Source organism: Pantherophis guttatus, chromosome 1, assembly GCF_059756535.1.
Source record: "Pantherophis guttatus breed Tessera chromosome 1, ASM5975653v1, whole genome shotgun sequence".
NCBI classification, from domain to species: Eukaryota; Metazoa; Chordata; class Lepidosauria; order Squamata; family Colubridae; genus Pantherophis; species Pantherophis guttatus.
In genome coordinates this window covers 94,926,776-94,948,704 of record NC_142063.1, presented here as the reverse complement: position 1 = coordinate 94,948,704, position 21,929 = coordinate 94,926,776, and the positions used below count along the sequence as shown (strand labels likewise).

Sequence of the window (21,929 nt, the reverse complement as noted above, 5' to 3'; positions counted from 1 at the left end):
TCTTAATAGTTTTTATTTGCAGTACAATTATAAACTATTGTGAAGAGTGCTGTATTTTAGCCAGAGCAATATGAGGACATCTACATTCATGATGCTAACAAAGTTAATCAAAAAGAGCCAACATTCACTTATGCTGGTTCTTAAGAGAGAACTGAGAAGTGGTATAGATGCTTTGCCTCAAGAGGCAAGAGGAAAATGAAGACCAGCTACAATAACATAATCACATACATGTCTATGCCAGCAAAATGTATTTGGTGAAGCTCATCTGTAGATAGGATTGCAGCCTCAAATTAGATTTATTTGAAGGGATGTCTCCATATTGGACTCACCTTCATGTATTACCAGTGGTGTTTCCTATCTTACATTCTAATTGCAAGGTGAGAGAATGTGCTGTTGTTATTATTTACTGAGAGGTGCCTCTCTGTCACATTGTACCCTTTCTCATTTTTTTTATGACAGCTTCTCTTTGGATTTAATGGAAGCCAAGGACACTAGATCCAATGGAGAGACTATTGCATAGTAAAAGACAGGACACTAAAATACTTCCATCCACCTAGGAACTAAGCCTTAAAGTTAAGTCCTGTACAGTCCTTCCCAAGCCAGTTGTAGATTGTAATGTTTACCCTTCCTGGCCAATTCTGGGGCATCAAGAAAGGAAAGGTTGGTATAGCGGGGGCTGCATGTGTGCATCTCCATAGATGGATAAACAATGCATTTTATCCCTTTTTCTCCACTACTGGGGATCAAAATTAAAAATATTTGTGGCATAGAAATTAAAGGGAAAATTTCACTCAATAGTTCCAGAAAGTTCTTCAACTGTTTATCTGGAAGCTAGGTTTGTTGTTAGCTTCTCTTCCCCCTCTCTCAATCCTTTCTGCAAAGTTTCTCTGTATGCACTCTCCAAAACCCCGAGATTTAGAATATGGTAATTTCTGGAGCACTGGGAGGGGGGGGAAGAGGAAGGGGAAAGTCTGCAATATTCCAAGGATCTCCTACAAAATGATCTTTCTTTTTATTGTAAAAAGAAAGTAACCACCCACATTTTTCTTAGAAAAAAAAAGTTTTTGAAAACTTTTGGCTCTCTATCCTTCTAGAATCTTGACAAATGTAATGTGGTGAGTTGCTAACAATTTCTGTTGGCTGGCTCTTTCAAATTGAAATTCTTTTGGAAAAAGAAAATTACTCTTAAACTTGGATAAGTATACTTGGATAAAACTAAGCATGGGGTGGAGAAGACTCTTTAATTTTAGACAGGAAGGAGCCTATCTTCATCCACACCATTATTTTTTCATTCTCTACCACAGACTAACACACAACACTGAATAATATTAGATGATGAATGTATGGTAGTTTCTCTCACTGCTACAAAATAATCTTGGTGAATTAAACTGACCACCATTGATGATTAAAGGTTCCGGAATGCTTCCTGATATTGTGAACTCTGGGTGTGAGCATGTGAACCATAAATGAATTTATCTAATAAGGCACCATTGGTGAATGTAAAGCGTTTTATGCCATACTTCTGTTGATTGGGCTTCTTTCTTTTCACCCCAGCCCCAATCCAAAATTTTGTTCTAAGTGGACACAGCTGTTTAACAAAAAATTCTCTCCATTTTCAATGCAGATCAATGCTTTCTTATAGACCTTTCTTCACAAAATTGTGACCCCCTACACCTCCTAGTAACTGAAAACAACAACAACAACCCAGCACAGGGTTGAAGTTGAATGAGTTGTGTTAATGATCTTTGGCAAATGAAAGTGACATATGGATAGACCTGAAATCAACAAGATGTTGATTCACTTGAGAATGGATTACATCTTTCTTATCCCAAAACAAGTGATTGTCAGCTAAGTGCTATAAGCAGAGAACCTCTTCATTCCTGTTCTGTTTGAAGAAGAGCTTCAGGCTCCAAATCATGATTTATTTTCTTAAAAGCCCACAGGATGACAAAAACACCTGGGCTACTTCTTGGCATCAGGATTTTCCCATGTCCTCAGCCTCTGTTGCCTACATTTCACATCTTATTCTAAAGAACATTTCCTTACTTCCTGATAATTTATAAGCTGTGTAACCTCAGTTTGCCCTTAATTTAATCAGCTGTTCTTGTTGCATTCTTTGCATTTTGATAAGACAATTTCTGGGAGAATCATATAAAAAAAAAGTAGTACAGGGAGAAAATCTGTTTCCATACAGTATTTAGTGTGATGTCATTCCATATTGCATGAGAGATACTTGTTAAATTCTTGTGACAGTTAATAAAAATAAAACAAAGTGACAATATTAAGCTGCTATAAGAAACAAAGTTGCACTGAACAATATTTTTCTTATGCTTGTTCCATCTGGTTAAGTTTTAGGAGATTTTTGGAAGGATTTTAGCTTTGAATGACATATGTTTACTAAAATTTTGATACCACATTGCTTAAAGTGCCAGCAGTTAGAACCACAACCTCTAACTGTTAGCGAACATGTAAAATGTCTTTGATTGCATTTTATTGGGGAAAAAAATTCCCCAAGTTTGTTTTAGGAGTTTGACAGATGTTTTCCTCCCATCCCACAACTTTTCAGATAAACCAAATCTTCATATTTACAGCTTAACAGCTGCAAAAAAGAAACCTCTAAAAGGCAGGAATCAAGTTGAGATATAGCAGAAAAGGAGTTGCATATTTAGAATTGTACAAAGAGAATGTTAAGTTTTTCCCTATGTTTTGCTTCAACTACTTTTATTCAGCATTTCCCCACCAACCATAAGACAGTGCTCTAATCACAAGTGGTTTATTGCTGATAGGAATCTGCTTTTATAAGAATATGTTTTAAGACAGAGCAATTCAGGTCTTAGTTTAGTTTAGTTAAGTATGTTTCATAGGAGATGGATAAGTTATTTTGGTTGCTGTTTTATTTATCTAAGCTACAGGTTAAAAAAAACAGTAGGAAATGTAGTGTCCCCAAAATTATTTCTACCATCAGCACTTTCTAAAGGAAGAAGTGATGCCTTTAGGTTTAGGACTTGCTAATTCTTCCAAAGAATGTTTTAAAGATCTAAACAAATTAAATGTTGGATCAGAGATGTTAAATCTGCTTATCTCAGAATGAATCTGCTATGCTGGCTGAACAAAAGAGATTTCTCCGTTGTTTCATAATGGAGTTTCCCTTATTCTCCCACTTATAGTTATTTAGGCTGTTCTTAAGATTCCTACCCTGAGGAAAGGACAAGTCCTACTTTTCTTCTTAAACCCTTTTATTCCCATTTCCTGAATCCCAGGACGAATGGATGTTGGGATGGAGGTTGGGGGGGGGAAGAGGAGAAGATATAATTTCTATATTTTCCCGAAAGACTGTCATTGCATGCTCCTGAGCACAAACAGAGCGCCCCGTCTTCATGCTAAATAGCCATCCCCAGCGATTTCTAAACAATAAACAGGCTTGAACCCTTTACGAAGGGAAAGGGGGGTGGGTGGGTGTGAAAAAGGAACCAGACTTTAAAGCAGAAAAAGGAGGGGAGGGGGAAACAAAACTGACGGTGGCTTCCAACAGCCTCCTTGGCCGGTGTGCAAACTTTTCCTATTCCTCTATTATTTCCCAGGGAGACAGTTGCAAACCGAGGAGGGAATCTCCCTGGCCAAGTGTGAAATAAGGTACGGCTGATAGAGAAGCGTGCAAGGGGCGATTAAGGTAAAAATAATAATAATAATACTGCGCAGGTAGTAGAGGAGCTGGCTTCCCTTAAACCATGAAAGGCGGGGGGGGGGCAGAGGGAGATGACTAGTAGTAGCCACGACCTCGGGAAGAATTAGAAAGAACGAATGAACGAACAAGTGTTCTGGATTCTGCGACCCAAAGAGAGTGGGAGAAGAATCCCGAGAAACCTGACTATTTCCCCCGGCGTTTAACTCTCCCCACGATCCGGTTCTGGGATCTCTCCCCATCCCACCCACCCACCCCAAAAAAAGCGCCCAAGGTGGACTTACCCCGGTAACTGTTTCCGGGCTTGTAGAAATCCGGATCGCCTTCCACGCGGAGGCTAAATTCATTATAACCTTCCCTCCTCGTGCCTTGGGCTCGCAGGATCCGGCTGCAGTAGCCTTCGGATTTCGAAGCTCTCTCTAAGGTTTCGTCCGGCAACGAAGCCAATGTCACCAGCGGGAAAGTCCAGGCGAGCAACTGCAGGGCTGGGAAAGCAGCCGGAGAAAGCCGGCAACGTCCCATCCTGCGGGCGCCTCAAACAACTTCACCAAAATAAAAAATAAAAAAAAAAAAGCCAAGGAAACGGCTGGGCTTGAGCTGCGGCTGCCGGAATCACAACGCGGACAGGTTGAAAGAGACGGCTGGGGGAAAGCCTGCCACCCCCCCCCACACACACACACACAAACACACACCACCACTCCGCCTTTCCTTTCTCGGCTCGGGAGAAAACCAAGCAAGCCACAAGAACTAACCCAACGCAGCCTTTTAATCAGTTGCAGCTCAAGGAGGCTTTCTCTCTCTCTCTCTCCTCCCCACCGCCTCCCAAGCCTTGGGGAGAGAGCGCGGAAAAGGCTAAGGGATCCTTCTTTTTTTTTTAACGCGGCTTTCTTCCGCTCGATCGGAAGGATCCGCTTAGCCAAACAGACGGGCTGATCTGAAAGGGAGAAGGGCTGATCTTGCCCAGCTGCGAAGTGAAGTGCGGGTTTTCCTTTCGCAGACCTTGTCATTAGCAGCTCGCTGGTGTTTACTTAAAAGTCCGGCTCAGTTCGCGGGGTGGGGGGGTCGGCGAATAATAGCAGCGCTGGGTGGTTTGGTTACGGGGGTACGGCGCTGTCGTCTCCAAGACGCGAGTGTGTGTGTGTGTGTGTGTCTGTGTGCGGGCGCTTGGATCGAACGGCAGAGCCTCGGAATTAATCACCTACATTCCTGCCTTGGTCTATAGAAACTCTGGAGAAAAGAGCGAGCAGGAATGTTCTTATTGACCGCTCTCGTTCTCCCGGCCACCAGACACTGCAAACATTTGTTGCCGCCCGATTTCTCCGAGCAGATTGACCCCGAGAGAGTCACCCTCCGTGACATTAGCCCTCCCTTCTCTCTCCCCCCTCCTCCCCCGTTTCTAGGATCCGGGCTGGCGTAAAGTTTCTGAAGAGCAAACTTTAATTGCCTCGAGAAGAAAACGGTAGAGAGGAGGGGGATGCACTCCGAGAGGGCGTGCGGGAGTCTCTGCGCGCTAGGCGTTCACATGGAAGTCAATTCCACTGAAGGATTGAGGAGGCTTGCTGCAAATACACCTGGGATTGTCGTCAATTGGAACTTTAAGCTCCGATCTCTGTGCCGTGACCCAGTCTCCAAGCGGGGGTAGGGGGTGGGGGTACCCTGGCCGCAGTGGTGGGTTTCAAAATATTTTACTATCGGTTCTGTGGGTGTGGCTTGATAGGCGTGGCCTGGGAAGGTTACTGCAAAATCCCCATTTCCATCCCACTCCAGGGGAAAGATTCTGTAAAATCTCCATTCCCTCCCCAATCCAGGGGAAGGTTACTGCAATTTATGGTAGGATTGGGTCCAGAAAAGTTGGGATAGAATAGATATATGATGATGTATATATATGATGGCAAATATGTATGTATAAAGAAATGACTTTATATTTAAGGACAATGTAATCACATTATACCATGGTGGCAGGATTGTATATTTTATTTGTGTATTGTAAGGTGACCAGATTTTAACATTGGTAAAGAGGGACATTGTGGGCGTGGCTTATTTTGTGGGCGTGGCTAGCTGGTCATGTGACCGGGTGGCCATGGCTATGTGTATAGGGTAAGGTGAACAGATTTTAACATTGGTAAGAAGGACACCATTGTAGGCGTGACTTATTGTGTGGGCGTGGCTTGGAGGCCATGTGACTGGGTGGGCGTGGCTAGCTGGTCATGTGACTGGGTGGCCATGGCTATGTGTATAGGGTAAGGTGAACAGATTTTAACATTGGTAAGAAGGACACCATTGTGGGCGTGACTTATTGTGTGGGCGTGGCTTGGAGGCCATGTGACTGGGTGGGCGTGGCTAGCTGGTCATGTGACCAGGTGGCCATGGCTATGTGTATAGGGACTACTCAGAGGGCTGAAAAGTCATTTCTGACAGGTCCTCACACTTTTGACTGGTCCTCACACTTATGACCATCCTCACATTTATGCCCGTGCAGTATTCTTAACAACCATGTCACTCATTTCACAACTGCTTCTCTTCACCATGGTGACAAGATAGGGCAAAAACGTAAAATGTGAGGACAGTCGTAAGTTCGAGGACTGGTCAAAAGTGTGAGGACCAGTCAAAAATAACTTTTTCAGCCCTCTGAGTAGTCCATATGCACAAAAGGACTAACCAGAGGGCTGAAAAAATCATTTCTGACAGGTCCTCACACTTTTGACTGGTCCTCACACTTATGACCATCCTCACATTTATGCCCGTGCAGCATTCTTAACAACCATGTCACTCATTTCACAACTGCTTCTCTTCACCATGATGACAAGATAGGGCAAAAATGTAAAATGTGAGGACAGTCGTAAGTTTGAGGACTGGACAAAAGTGCGAGGATCAATCAAAAATAACTTTTTCAGCCCTCTGAGTAGTCCATATGCACAAAAGGACTAACCAGAGGGCTGAAAAAAGTCATTTCTGACAGGTCCTCGCACTTTTGACTGGTCCTCACACTTATGACCATCCTCACATTTATGCCCATGCAGCATCCTTAACAACCATGTCACTCATTTCACAACTGCTTCTCTTCACCATGGTGATAAGATAGGGCAAAAAACATAAAATGTGAAGATAGTCGTAAGTTCGATGACTGGTCAAAAGTGCAAGGACCAGTCAAAAATAACTTTTTCAGCCCTCTGAGTAGTCCATATGCATAAAAGGATACAGCAATAGAGAGGGATGAAGGAAGGGAAGGGAAATTAGAGTAGGAGTGAGGGTAAGAGGGGGAGGAAGAGAGGAGAAGGAGAAAGGAAGAGGAAGTAGGGAGGAGAAGAAGAGGGGGGGAAGAGAAAGTAAGAAGGAAAGAAAAGAGAGAGGTGGTAGGTTTGAGGAGAAAGATTGCTGTACAATAAAAAAGATGAAAGGGAAGAAAGCCAACCCCAAACAAATATAAAGATATTAAGACAAAGAATGAATGGTTAAACTTTAAAGAATAAAAGAGAACAAATATGAATAAATAGCAGTAATTAGAAACACACATACAAACATACAATTTATTTTCTTTGAACAGAGTATTTGGCCGGTTCACAAATTTAAACAGTGTTTAGTCACTTCAATTAAATTTACAATTTCTATATTTCCTTTTTGCCATATTTATTCCTCATCTATTTTTTTAAAAAAAACCAATATTACCCTTCATCCTCATCTCTAATCTTAATCAAATTCAATTTTTCCCTTCTATTCTATATTATACCCCTTTCCATTGTCATCTATTTTTATATCCATCCTCACATTGTTTAATTATGTAATTATGTAATACAGTTGTTTAATACAAATTCAACATTTTAATATAAATCAATTAGTTATAAAACTATCTTTTTTGTATATTAATCAATATGAACATGAATATTCCAATTATTTCCATGCAATCCAATTTCTTACAAATCAATTAATTATATTTACCAATAATAATAAACCAAATAATTTCCCCCATATATTCCTCTGAACCACAACTTAAACATTTCTGCTTTCAACACAATATACAATTAATAGTATCTCAATTCAATTATTACAATTCCCTAGTTAAATACAGCTTTTTTTTCTTTTGTGTTTTAAAATCTTGAACTCTCCTCCTAAATTTCCCATTGTTTGCAGTTTTTCACCTACCTTTTTTGGGGAGGAAAAATAAAAATAAAAATAAATCTCTCTCTGCCTCATTTTGTCACGTTCCACCAAAGATCCTGGTTTCGGTTTCGTTTCTGCAGCTTAGCTAGGGGGAAAAAAACTGCTTCAGGAACTCTTTACACTGATTGCCTGTAGGGCGGCCCTTTGAAGCCCCGGGCAAGAGTTTAAACAGTTTTTTTTTCTTCTAGCCATCAGCTGGGGCTCAAGAGGCAGCGGGACTGAGGAGGCAGAATGAAAAATCGGGACTTTTTTGAAACGCCGCGGGATGCGGGACAAATTGCTAAAAAGCGGGACTGTCCCGCCAAAAGCGGGACGTCTGGTCACCTTAGTGTATTGGTATATAGAATATATTAATAAAAAAAAATTCCCCATTTCCTCCGGATCAGCTGGGACTTGGGGGGCAGAGAATAGATGGGGGCAGGGCCAGTCAGAATTTTTACTACCGGTTCTCCGAACTACTCAAAATTTCTGCTACCGGTTCTTCAGAACTGGTTAGAACCTGCTGAAACCCACCTCTGCCTAACTCACTCCAATGAAGCCCCTCTGGAATTGAACGATCACTTTCATAGTCTCCCTCTGGAAGAAAATACACAAGACACTCAAAAAACAAGCATTCATCAATAGTTTCTAAAAAAGAAGCACAACCCAGCATTCCTGCACAGGAAGAAAAGTATTCCAGTCTTCCCTAGAGGAAAAAAAAAAAGGTGAATACCAGTGATAGGAGATTAAGGTTTTTAAGGGAACAGAAACTATAGTCTGCAGACCAGGCAGGCAGTCTAGGGAGGTATAGTCTCCCTGGAACAAAAATCAAAGATGTAACTAAAATAATCAACCCCCTGAATTACCACCCCTTTCTTCTCCTAAGAGTGGGGACCAATGACACAACAATGAATCTGAAAACAATAACAAGAGATTAAAAACAGCTAAGGAAGAAATTTAAAGAATTAGGAGCACAACTGGTGTTTTCGACTACACTTCCAACAAAAGGCCGACATCCAATGAGGGAGCAAAGAATTTTAGAAATGAAGTTTCTAAATTTTGCTTAAATTTGGCTTAAAAACTGGTGTCATCAATAAAACTTTGGCTTCCTAGACTATGGTTTGCATTACCTAGATCAGTGTTTCTCAACTTTGGTAACTTGAAGATGGGTGGACTTCAACTCCCAGAATCCCTCAGCCAGCAGCGCTGGCTGGGGGATTCTGGGAGTTGAAGTCCACCCATCTTCAAGCTTCCAAGGTTGAGAAACACTGACCTAGATGAAGGACTACTGGCAAGGGTTGGAGTTCATCTCACAAGAACTGGAAACGCTATATTCGGAAAACAACAAAGTTTAGGGAACAAACAGGATGAACTTGAAGAATTAGTACATGAAGGCAGATATGATATAATTGCCGTTACTAAAACTTGGTGGGATGAAACTCATGAGTGGAATGTACTGATAGAAACAAACAGATGTAGCAAAAGAGGAGGTGGAGTTGCATTATATATAAAAGATCACTATAGAAATACACAAAACCAAGGATGAAAACCTCTTAGAATCCATGAGTCAATATAAAATGGGGGGGGGAGGTTGACATTGGTATTGGTGTATATTACAGGCCACCCAACCAAGCAGAAGAAATAGATGAACACTTTGCTAATCAATTAACAAATATAGGAAACATACCACAACAGTAATTGGAGACTTTAACTACCCTGATATCAACTGGGAGACAAATTCTGTAGAAAGTGGGAGATTGAACAGAACCAATTTAGCTGACAACTTTGTTAAAAGGTAGAGGAGGGAACTAAAAGAAAAATTATGCTGGATCTAATTCTTACTAATAGAGAAGAAGTGATAGAGGGAGTTGAAATTGCCAGAATCTTGGGCAAGAGTGACCACGTCATACTAGAATTCAATCTAATGCAAGCACAAGCAATAGAATATAATCCAACCAGTTTCTTAAACTTTAAAAGAGCTGATTTTAACAAACTCAGACCCTAAGAAAAATCTCATGTATAAAAATCCTAAGGGGGAAAACAACTCAAGAAGCATGGGAAACACTAAAAAATATTATCATAAAAGCCCAGTCCAACACAATACCACTGAAAAAGAAAAACAAGAAATCCAAGAAAAAACAGCATGGTTGCACAGAAATCTCTCTGATAAACTGAAAGACAAAAAGGATAAGTACAAAAAATGGAAAGAGGGACACATAACTAAAGCAGAATATCAGCAGACAGCCCGAATCTGCAAAGAAGTCAGGAAAACAAAGGCTCCAAATGAACAAAGGCTTGCAACAAAAGTCAAAGGTAATAAAAAAAGTTTCTTTCAGCATATAAATAACAGGAAAAAAATCAAGGAAACAGTCAATCCACTAAAGAGAGAAGATGGCAAGGAAGTAACAGGTAGTAGAGAGAAATAGAGCTGCTGAGTGCTTAACTCATTCTTTGCATCAGTCTTCACGCAAAAAGAAACTATAGCCCAACCTACCAAAAACATAGCTGTAAAAGACAGACTAGAAATAGAAACTAAAATAATCAAGAAAATGGTAAGAGAATACTTGTCTGGCCTTGATAAATATAAATCACTGGGACCTGATGGATAACATTCCAGAGTTCTGAAGGAGCTGGCAGATGTTACCTCAGAAACAATGTATCATATCTTTAAAAAATCTTGGAGCACCAAGGAACTACCAGAAGATTGAAAAAGAGTTGATGTGGTTCCCATCTTCAAAAAAAAAAAAAAAAAAAAAAAAAAAAGCGGGGTGGGGGGAACAGACCCAGGAAACTATAGACCAATCAGCCTAATATCAATATTTGGGAAGATACTGCAAAATATAATCAAAAAACAGATCTGTGAATATCTAGAAAATAAAGTTATAACTAGTAGCCAGCATGGGTTTATTAAAAACAGATCATGCCAAACCAAACCTATTTCATTCTTTGTCAAAGTGACTAAATTAGTAGACAAGCAAAATGCTGCAGACATATTATACTTAGATTTCAGTAAGGCATTCAACAAAGTAGACCACAACCTACTTTTTGATAAGCTAGAAAAATGTGGGATAGAAAACCTCACCACCAGATGGATGTGTAACTGGCTAACAAACCATACTCAATGAGTAGTCCCTAATGGTACTACATCTACATGGAGTGGAGTAAGGAGTGGGGTAGCACAAGGTTCCATCTTAGGTCCAGTATTCTTCAATATCTTCATAAATTACTTAGATGAGGGAATAGAAGGAGAACTCATCAGCTTTGCAGACAACACTAAGCTGGCAGGAATAGCCAACACCCCAGAAAACAACCTCAGGAACCAAAACGATCTTGATAGACTTGAACAATGGGCCCTATCCAACAAAATGAAATTTAATGTGGAGAAAATCAAGGTTTGATCACCTAGGCAGGAAAAACCAAAGGTACAACTACAGATTAGGCAAAACCTGGCTCAGAAACAGTAACTGTGAGAGGGAACTTGGAGTCCTAGTGGATGATAACTTGAATATGAGCAAGCAGTGTGCAGCAGCTGCCAAAAATGCTAATACAATCCTGGGTTGTATAAACAGAGGCATAGAATCAAAACCATGTGAGGTATTAGTACCTCTTTATAAAGCCTTAGGAAGACCACTCCTGGTATACAGCATCCCAGTTTTGATCACCAGATTACAAAAAAGATGTTGAGACTCTGAAAAATGTGCAAAGAAGAACAACTAAGATGATTAAACGCCTGGAGACTAAAACATATGAAGAACAGTTGCAGGATTTGGGTTTGGCTAGTCTAGAGAAGATTAAGGGGGGGATATAAGAGCAGTATTCCAGTATTTGAGAGGCTGCCACAAAGAGGATGGGGTCAGTTTATTTTCAAAAGCAACAGAGGGCACTACAAGAAACAATGGATGGAAACTAAACAAGGAGGCAACCTAGAATTGAGGAGAAACTTCCTAACAGTGAGGACAATTAACCAGTGGAACAGCTTGTCTTCAGAAGTTGTGGGTGCTTCATCACTGGAGGTTTTGAAGAAGAGACTGGACACTCACTTGTCTGAAATGGTGTAGGATCTCCTGCTTCAGCAGGGCTCTGGACTAGAAGACCTCCAAGGTCCCTTCCAGCACTATTCTGATTCTGATTCTGAAAGAACTATGCCAAGCCTGAAGACTTGGGGTGAAGAAATGAGGTCAGAGTGATTTTATCTGTGTAGATAATGAGCTGTGTTAGGATAAGATCTGGTAAAGTGTATCCCACAGTTTCTTCTGACACAAAATGCACATGATGTGATTGTTTGTGACAAGAGGCTGGATTGTGAACAGGGAATGATAAAAATAATACACCTGGTGAGCAGAAACACAGGTGAGCAGAAACATAGAACAGGATCATGTGCAAAGCACATTAAAAATTGGAGTTTCGACCATGTTGTCATGGCTGCTATCTTGCCTTTCTTTTACTATACCTTGTGGACACCCCTGCACAAACCAGTCCTGTTTATGTTCCTCAGCAAGTAGTACAGGTAGTCCTTGACTTACAATAGTTCATTTAGTGACCATTCAAGGTTACAATGGCATTGAAAAAAGCGAGTTATTTTTCAAACTTACTATCATTGCCGCATCCTTACGATGACGTGATCAAAATTAAGATGTTTGGTAATTGGTTCATATTTATGACGGTTGCAATGTCCCAGGATCATGTGATCATCTTTTGTAACCTTCTGAACAGCAAAGTCAATGAGGAAGTCAGATTCACTTAACAACCGTGTTACTAACTTAACAACTGCAGCAGGGGTGGGTTCTACTTACCTTTACTACCGGTTTGCAATGGGATCTCACGTGTGCGCATGCTTCGCATGCGTGCTTTGCATGCACAGGAGCTTCCTGATGACGTCAGGGTCAGTGGGCGGAGCCTCCTGCCGGTTTTACTACCGGTTCTTGCAAACTGGTCCGAAGTGGGTACAACTCACCACTGAACTGCAGTGATTCATTTAGCAACTGTGGGAAGAAAGGTCGTAAAATGAGGCAAAACACACTTAACTTCTTGCGTAGCAACATAAATTTTGGGCTTAATTTTGGTCATAAGTTGACGACTACCTGTATTAAGAAGTGTTTTCTTTTCAATATTGGAGAAATTATTTAGTTATTGAGACTAGCAGCCTCACTTTAAAAAAGAACTTTTCACCAACTATAGAAGGATGAGGGATTTCAAATACCACAGGGATCTTTTCACATAGTTTAAAAAGAACTGCTGTTGCTGCAATACACATACACACACATGCAAACGCGCATGTGCACACACACACACACTTCCAATAAGCCTTTTTTTAGATCAGGAACATTGGCAACCAGGAAGGCCACAGAGTGATTGAGAAAAGTATATCTAAGAATGACAAGAGTAGCACATCAAAAAAGCAAGGTCCAAACCACCATTGTACCCTGTTTCTGAGAATGAGATAGAAAAATAAGAATCCCTTTTGCAGGATGAACCTCTCAAGAAATCCGAGGTCACATTTGGCGATAATATTACACCGTAAACATTAGAAAAGGGGATTTGATAAAAGGGAAGAACCGTACATAATGACCCAAAACAACATATGTGTTATAATCACACACACACACATATACACCACTATTTGTTTGAATGCTATATTCTTTTTCTGTTCAATAAAACATGGGAGGACAAAAAGTAATCACAAAAAAAAAAAAATCCCTCCCTCCAAACCCCCCTCCCCAAAAAAACTTGAAATATTAAAAACCAGTCTCTTAATTGCTAACCATAAGTCACTTCTATTCATAATTAGGATGATAACGGTTTTCAAGAAACAAGCAGGGCCTTTCAATAAAATGTGTTTATGACAGAACAGTAGGGGTTTTGTATATAGCAGTATATTTCTCATACAGTGTCAACTGGGGGTGGGGGTGTTAGTTAACCTGAATCAGCTAAAGAGGGGGGGAAAAGCAGCAGGATGACAATAGTTTTCAAGCTATAATAACTCCATGAATTCTGGGGTTCCTTAATAAGATCAGAAAAACGTTTTGCCATTGTAGCTGAACATTGGTTCTGTTGTCTTTAAGTGTGGCAACTCACCACATGCTGTTCTTTCAGCAGCAAAGAATAGTAATTGGGCAAACGGATTTGCTGGAATTTCCCCCTCTGTTCAGTTATTAATGGCCCTGACTGCCTCACAGTTTGGGCCTGGTAAATCAACCAGCCTGCTTAGATTGATTGAGACAAGACCGAGATGGCTTGCTGGTGAAACTGAATCATAGTTTTTAGAAGTTAGTGATCAAACCTTGATAGGCCGGGCTTCCCAAAGCCTCATGGAGCTTACCTGTCAGAAAAGAAAAGACAGGAAGTTTCTTAATTTTCTTCCTTTAGATCCCCAAGAAGTGTGTGCATAAATAAACATCAGGATATCTGGAAGAGATGAAAAAGAAACCCATTGTGGATGTCTTTAACACTGAAAATACAGTTGTCCTGTCAGCTAAAAGCAGAACCCACTGCAACAGAATTGACAGGAATGAACGAAGTCTCTGCTAATGGTCATTCTTCTTCCCTTGACATGTTCATTAAGCTAGCATTTTGCTACAACATTTTGTAACAAAAAGCACACATTAGAAACATTTTTTTTAAAAAAAAAAGTTTGCTTCAGCACTCAAGGCCTCCTCAAGAATTAGTAAAATAGTTGCTGCCAAACCCACTGCAGTTTTCCGTATTTTCTTTTGTATTTGTGGCAACTGTTACACGGGCTTAATCTTTAGCAAACAATTATTGAGGTTTTTTGTGGTTAAAGGATAAAGTTGCATTTGAATTGAACTCAACTCCTGGCAATTATGTGAACGCTTTTCGTGCAGTGCAGTTTTCATCATAATAATAGAGAAGCAGTAGACTGCTGTATTCTTCCTATATATTTTTTCCAATTTTCCAGTTAAGCTCTAACTTTTCCAGCTGAGTTTTCCTAGTGGTCACTAGTCCACTTTTTCAAGTAATCCAACAAAGCATAGCTTTTTCCAGAGCAGCCATTGAATTAAAAGTTTCCTGCCCAGAATTAATTCATGGCTGTGGCACTCCTGAACAGGCCTCTAATTTGATAACTTCTATTGCTGCAAAGCTTTAACAGTTTTTTCTCTTTCTGCAACCAACGTGACAGATCATCATTGTATCCCTTTTATTATTACGGTTTACTAAACTGATTCAAAATAAAAATCTCCTCCAATTGATAAGAGATTGCTCAGACCAAACTGAATGGGTAAGCCATTTTTACAATAAGGCGTGACTGTCTCTTCTTTTTCTTCATTCTGAGTCATGGGAAGAATGCTGATTTACAAACTTAGCCTTATATAAACCTATAAAATGTGCTTTAGGGAGTTATATTGTGGTTTCAAGAGTCAAAAATATGAAAAGTTCAGAAAGATAGGCCTTTCAGCTGGGTTAACTGCTTCAGCATAATGACGTCTGATTAGATGCTTTCTTACAAGAGAGGGGGGGAGAGAAGAGAGAGAGAGAGAGAGAGAGAGAGATAAAAAACTGATCAGTCTCCTATATTAACCCTTATAAGAAATGATTGATGGTTGGTGTTTTATTACCCCATGTTCCTTCAAAAGCAGAGGTGGGTTTCAGCAGGTTCTGGAAAACCGGTAGTGGAAATTTTGAGTAGTCCGGAGAACCGGTAGTAAAAATTCTGACTGGCCCCACCCCCATCTATTCTCTGCCTCCCAAGTCCCAGCTGATGGGGAGGAAATGGGGATTTTGCAGTAACCTTCCCCTGGATTGGGGAGGGAATGGAGATTTTACAGTATCCTTCCCTTGCCATGCCCACCAAGCCACACCCACAGAACCGGTAGTAAAAAAATTTGAAACCCACCATTGCTCCAAAGCCTTTATAACGGACTGAGTCACAACTTGGGTTTCAGAGCAAGCTGGTCCCAGGATATCATACTGTATTAATAACAAATCTTCATCCTGTATGAGCTCCTGATGGCATAACTTAATTACATTGTTGTCACTTCCAGCAGCAACCTGAGTAGAGTAACACATGGATCAATTTCAGGCTGGGTTTGTGCAGTACCTGATCTATCTCATCACATTTATAAGTTTCAATAGCACCTTTAATCAGACCATAGCAGCTGAAGAGCTAGTAACCAATTATACAGTGCTGGGTCATCAGTGAGTAGACAACCAAAAGTCAAAGTCTTGCATTTTTTTTTACATGAATGCCATTTTATACATCTGCCATCATTGACCCCTCCATGGGCATCTTTTGATGCAATTATCTCCAGTCTTGGGGAGTTGGGTTCTGTTTCAAAATTTCTCCATGGGCTAAGAAACATCTAAAAAGGCAACAGTTCAAGGAAACGCCTAAAGGGGTTATGATGCCCAGTCAAGGAATGGAGAGCGAACAACTATCTGAAGGGGAGTGCATTTCCCAGGATTAATCTGTGTATTGGGATTAATGCAATTTAACTTACTATTAATTAAATGAAACCTAGGATGAATAACTGCAGATGGTAACCAAATGACTCAGTATGCTGACATTCCCAAAATCCCCACTGTGGAAAGCTTTAGGAAGATCATTTTTTTAAAAAAAGAAAATAAAAATGGCAAATATGGTTTAACGTAAGTAAGAATAAAGTGACACATACTGAGGCAAATAAATTGTATTAATTGGATGTGAAGGGCAGAAAAGGGATGTTGAAACTGTGCTGCATAGCTCATTAGAGCCATTCAGTGTGAGGCAAAAAGAAAAGGGCATGTTTTTTTATGTTAGGAAATACTGCTAAATCAACTTTATCTAAAAGCAATTTTAGAAAAGAGAGTCAGTTTAGTGTAGTGTTTAAACCATGGCTAAACCATGATTTCTAGTCTTTCCTTAGTCATGAAACCTTAGTCATGGATGATATTGGACTGTCCCTTTCTTTCAAACATAGGAAGAAGATAGTGGAAAACCATTTCTGCAAATGTTCCAAGAAAACCAGGGTTTATCAAGGCAGTCAACACCGATTTGAAGACACCAAATAAAGAAATATATAAGCAATAGATTCTACTTCTCTGAAATATTGTGTGCTATTCTGGTAAATTGATTTCAAAGCTGATAGTGAAGCCACATGTCTAGGTAGCCATGTATCTTTGACAGTGCATATGAAATAATTAGTAAGAAAGGAAAAGCAATCCTATTCTTTTTTTAGAAAGACTTGCCATAGATGGCAAGAATGCATGCTAGGTGATGAAGTAGCTATCCTTCCAGGATGGCTAATACATTTTCATTTACCAGTTCAATTTTAATACCTGATTGATCCATAGTTTCTTGCTAAGACATGATGTGGTTGACAATGATGCTATACTGTACCTATGCTTACGGGGAAGCAAGGTAGACATATTGAATAATCATTTTCTACCATGAACTCAGTACCAATTCTTCTATATTATACTATCTTCTGAGTCATGTTGATGAAGAAGGCTTTAGAAGAATCTTCTGTCTTGATCTATGACTTCCATTACATTGTCCATAACTAGAATTTAGGAAGTATTTTTGACACTAGCGTTCTGTTCTCCCTGAGATAATTTATTTTAGTACAAGAACTAAAACAAACTAATTAGAATGAATTGATTTAGTACACTCCATCATGCATACAGTAATACATGGAATATAAAAATATGATCTCTTCTGAGTGGATTGGACAATATCTGAAAAATTCTGATTTTTCAATCCAATCCAAATCCAATAAACTCTTAAACTCATAACCTAGAATAAATAGTTACATTCAGTTCAGTGATAAGGAGCTACTGGGAGACCAAACACTGACTATGGATAATTTGGTTATCTAGGTCTGGGTAAACAAATTTCAAATTACAATTGCATAATGTATACTTTACTAAAAAATGAAATCAGTATGAATTCCTCTTAAGGATGCTTGAATAAGAGGATTGGTGCTTTTGTAATTATTATTAAATTTGCTTCTTATCAGTCAGCCTGTCCGCCTGTCTTCCATCCTGCTTCTGCCTTGCTCTCCCTTGTTTAAAAGCTGAATTGCCGGAAACATTCCTAGGTGGGCAAAATACAGTATATCTTCTTAGAAGTGCATGTTTAACTTAGCAACTGATATAAATAAATTAACTTGCATTGCCTAGAGCCATGAAATGAGTAATTTTTGTAGTAGAGACATTACAGAATACTGGCAATGTCATTAGGCATAGCCATCCTTAGGGTTTTCTATTTGTTCTACCAATTAGAGTTTGTTTGCCTAAAGTGGCTGCCTTGATACATGAGCCTAAAACACGTGCAAACTAATAAATTTACCATGAATTGCTAGATTTAATAGAGAAAGACTGGTGTTTTAAAGGCCGTGGTACTGCTTTTCTCCTGCCTGTATTTCATTAGGATGCAAAACAGCTCCTGTGCCTATCAGACAGACCAATGCTTTATAGAGAAATCACTCCATACTTTTGGGGTGGATGCAATTATGTGGGTGTAGCTTTTTATTTGCTTTGCTTTTGTTTGTTTTTTTAAAATAATAGCCTGACATAAAGGTGAAGCTGGTTTTGGCATGACATATTTATAAGATCGTGGCATATTCATCTGCTACATTTTTAAGTCAAACGGAAAGATGCTAAAATCAGAAATTTTGCTCTGCAATTGAGATTGGTTCAGAAAAGCAGAAAGACTCAATGATTGACCTTATACATCTATGACTAAGGAGAATAAAGCAAACAGATTGCTCTTTAAGATAAATTCATACATTGTTTTACCAGCTTAGCTGAAAAAGTGAGTGAGTGTATTAATATTAAATGATCATTCTGATACTAAAAAGACTGATGGATGGCTGACTCTCTGATCTTCCCAATGTATGTTATTGGTTTGTCTGCCATGAATGTGATTGTATGATCTTTTCATTCAACATAACACATTTGCTTTCTGGTATGAAGCAAATAGAAAACAAATGCACTGCTGACATTTAGACAAGTCAACATCTTTGGATCAGCTGTTTATGCTTTTTGTAGCAGTGGGATGAATACTGCTGGGAATATCCTAGTCCTTGAAGATGTTTACAATGACAAGTGGATGATGGCAAAAATCTTTACCATATTTCTACATAGTCATGAAGAAATTGAGTTGCAGGTTTTTTCCCATGGTTGTTTAGAAAATTTCTTAGTAGGGTCTTTCAATTCTAGATGCCTTTGAATAAGACTCTTCATTAGTATTCAAGCATTTCCGGATTCCAAGTCTTTTGAAAGAGATATTGTAGCCACTGGTGGGATTCAAATAATTTAACAACCGGTTCTCTGCTCTAATGACTAACTGGGTGGGGGTGGCCATGGTGGCCATGGCCAGGGGGTGTGACAGGAAGCACTCGGCCTCCTGCACCCCGTTGGGGGCACAAACAGGCCATGGAGGAACGCGTCACCCCACTGCACCCCATTTTGGGCCTAGGACAGTGGTGGGTTGCTCCCGGTTCACACCAGTTCGCAAGAACCGGTAGTAAAAATTTGTAGTATTTTAGAGAACCGGTAATAACATTGGCTGGCCACGCCCCGAACCGGTCCCTGGCCCGGTTGACGCTCGCTTACCCCGCACACCTCATCAGAGGCTTTTTTTTCTTTTAAAAGCATTTTTTCTGCAACTTCTTGTAGAGGTTGTAGAAAAAATGCTTTTAAAAGCCTCTGACAATCCCAGCTGAGTTGCCTGATCGTCAGAGGCTTTTAAAAGCATTTTTTTCTGCAACCTCTTAAGGTTGCAGAAAAAGTGCTTTTAAAAGTAAAAAAAAAAGAGTTGGCCACGCCCACCAAGTTTGAATTTTAATTTTCAAGTGTGATAATTAATACATGTTTTTAAAATCCTGATCCCAATCCAAACAAAGATGGGCTTTTGCAAGTGCAAGGACAGAAAAGAGGAGCAACTGGAATACTTTGCTCCAGACTCTAAAAACTTGCCTGGTTGCGTAAGAAAATGATAAGTAAATAACTTCATGCAATTTCACAATTGGAGTATGGCACTATTGTAATCTAAGGCTCTGTTTCCCCAACATCCCTATCGATGTCAAATCTTCTTATTGTCAGAAATCATGCTTTGGGTAATAGATGTTCCTCACCTCCTCTCTCCAGGGATGATATTCTGTTCATCCTGAATTTCTGCACCAGGAGACTCTTGACAAGTATTCCTTAAGCCACATAAAGATATTTGGGAGGTTTATTTGGGACTACCCAGCCTTAGTAATGAGGTCTGCATTGGAGAGGCTTCTCTTTTTAGACATTCTTCTCAGCAATTTTTCTTGGAGAATATGGAGGAATATACTGGGTTTAAGTGTTCCACAATATGACTCATCGGAAAAGTTAATTTAACACTGTGCATGATTGGGTCTATTTGAGGTTAAATTTAACCTCCCAGAGGTTATCAATCAATTAACCTTTATTTAATTAAGATTGGGGGAACAGGGACAAAGAATGATTGCATTCAGTAATGTAGTTTTGTAGAACAGATATAATAATAGTGTTAGAATCTTAACACATCACACTCTGTGGCAACAATATACAAGTTAAAAACCTCTAGTAATGTATGAGTTAAAAGCCATCTTATGCTCTAAATTGGTCAAATATTCTTTAGGCAAAAAAAATAGTGGCTTCTTCTACTCTATGTTTTTACTTATAGTGAAATTTGCAAGATCACTTCTGTGAAATCCTGTTGCCTCCCAATTAAAACTCAGATAAACCCATTGTTTTCAACATTTATCACAGGTGCAGCTGATGGAAATTTAACAAACTTACTGCTGATGCACAAAGTAGAAGCTAATTCTTCATTCAGTTGCTTTTTACTGTAGTTAAAATATTTTGGGTATAAGCACAGCCAAAAGGTTCCATTTTTGGATCAACAAAAATAAAAACTATATGTAAATAAAACGTGTATAGTTCTAGTTTACCAATCTGGTCTGCTCTCTGAAGGTTTTTGTTTTGCTTTGTTTGGAGTACATTAGCTGCCTACAGGCCAATAAAATAGTTGAAATTGTTAATATAATCACTTGCATAAGGTTATTCTTTTTCAATAGCTTTCTCCAATATAGTCAGAAGTATTCGGAATAGGGCTGTAATAGCTGGACTATATATATCCTGGCATCTGAATCTTGTGACTCATATAAAGTAGCCATAGCTGAATCTTCAATCACTTGTACACTCTGAAGTTCACCTTCTCCAAGTTGAGCATAGGATCTTTGTGTTCAAATTTGAACTTTCCTCTTCTGAATTCTTCTTCAGGACCTTGTGGAGCTGTCTCTTGGTCTGGTGGTTTAAGCTCATCTTCAGATGACAAGTGCTTTCGTGAGGCACATGACAAGTGGCTTTCCCCGACAAAAGGCAATGCGCATGCAGTTTTTCAGACTACTGAAAATTCTCAAGAGACAACTATTATTGCTATTTTATAGCATGGTTATGTAAATGTTTAATAAACATAGAGACTGAAATGTTGACTGCTGTCAATCATTTATTCATTTAAGGTCTAGTTAAACAGGCCCTAAATGAATAAAGGCTTACAAAAAAAAATCAAACTGTATTTCTATGTGATTAATACATACATAGATAAAATTATGAGAAGTTTGGCTGCAATAGCTTAAATTGTGTTTTCCAACTCGTATACCTAATTATTATCCCCATGTTTGTGATGTGCTCAGTCTTCAAATAGATACCATATGGAAGTGATCAAAAGACGTTTTTTGTTCCTTTAACTGTTTAATTCTCCTTGCTACACAGCCATAAAAACATGGTCCTCTTGTTAATTATTTTAAAAAGTCACCTCTCAGTTGTCCCTATGAAATAGACTCCTCTCACAGAAATCATAATTATAATTGTGTTTGTTTTCTAACATCTGTTTGAAGACTGATTGAATATGCAACAATTTGAATACCCGACCGTTTATAATTAAGCTGCGCAATCAATATCAATCTGACTCACTAGCATCTAAATTAACGACTTTCTTGCCTGTACTCTTTGCCTTTAACAGCAGCCAGTCGTACAGATTTTAATTAGGTAAAAAAAAACTTTTTTCCTTCATTTCCATGCCTTGCCAAGACATGCTACTTTGCTAAATTTCTGGGAAGATTACAGTCAGAAAACCGATAAGAGTAAACTTGGATTTAGG

The 21,929-nt window shown here is 39.3% G+C and overlaps 1 protein-coding gene and 1 long non-coding RNA gene across 2 annotated transcripts in view; one reads left to right on the top strand and one right to left on the bottom strand.

Annotated features, from left to right (window-relative positions):
* The window catches only part of SPON1 (spondin 1), a 313,993-nt gene extending 308,993 nt beyond the window's left edge, over positions 1 to 5,000 (bottom strand). Inside the window, exon 1 of the mRNA XM_034417147.3 lies at positions 3,967 to 5,000. Coding sequence (XP_034273038.1) covers positions 3,967 to 4,204 — 238 coding nt within the window. The 5' untranslated portion in view covers positions 4,205 to 5,000. The remainder of the gene's footprint in view (positions 1 to 3,966) is intronic.
* Positions 3,566 to 21,255, top strand: LOC117665364 (uncharacterized). The gene is made up of 2 exons (XR_004591326.2): positions 3,566 to 3,633; positions 21,050 to 21,255. It is a non-coding gene; the product is annotated as an uncharacterized LOC117665364 (long non-coding RNA).
* The last annotated feature ends 674 nt before the right edge of the window (positions 21,256 to 21,929 follow it).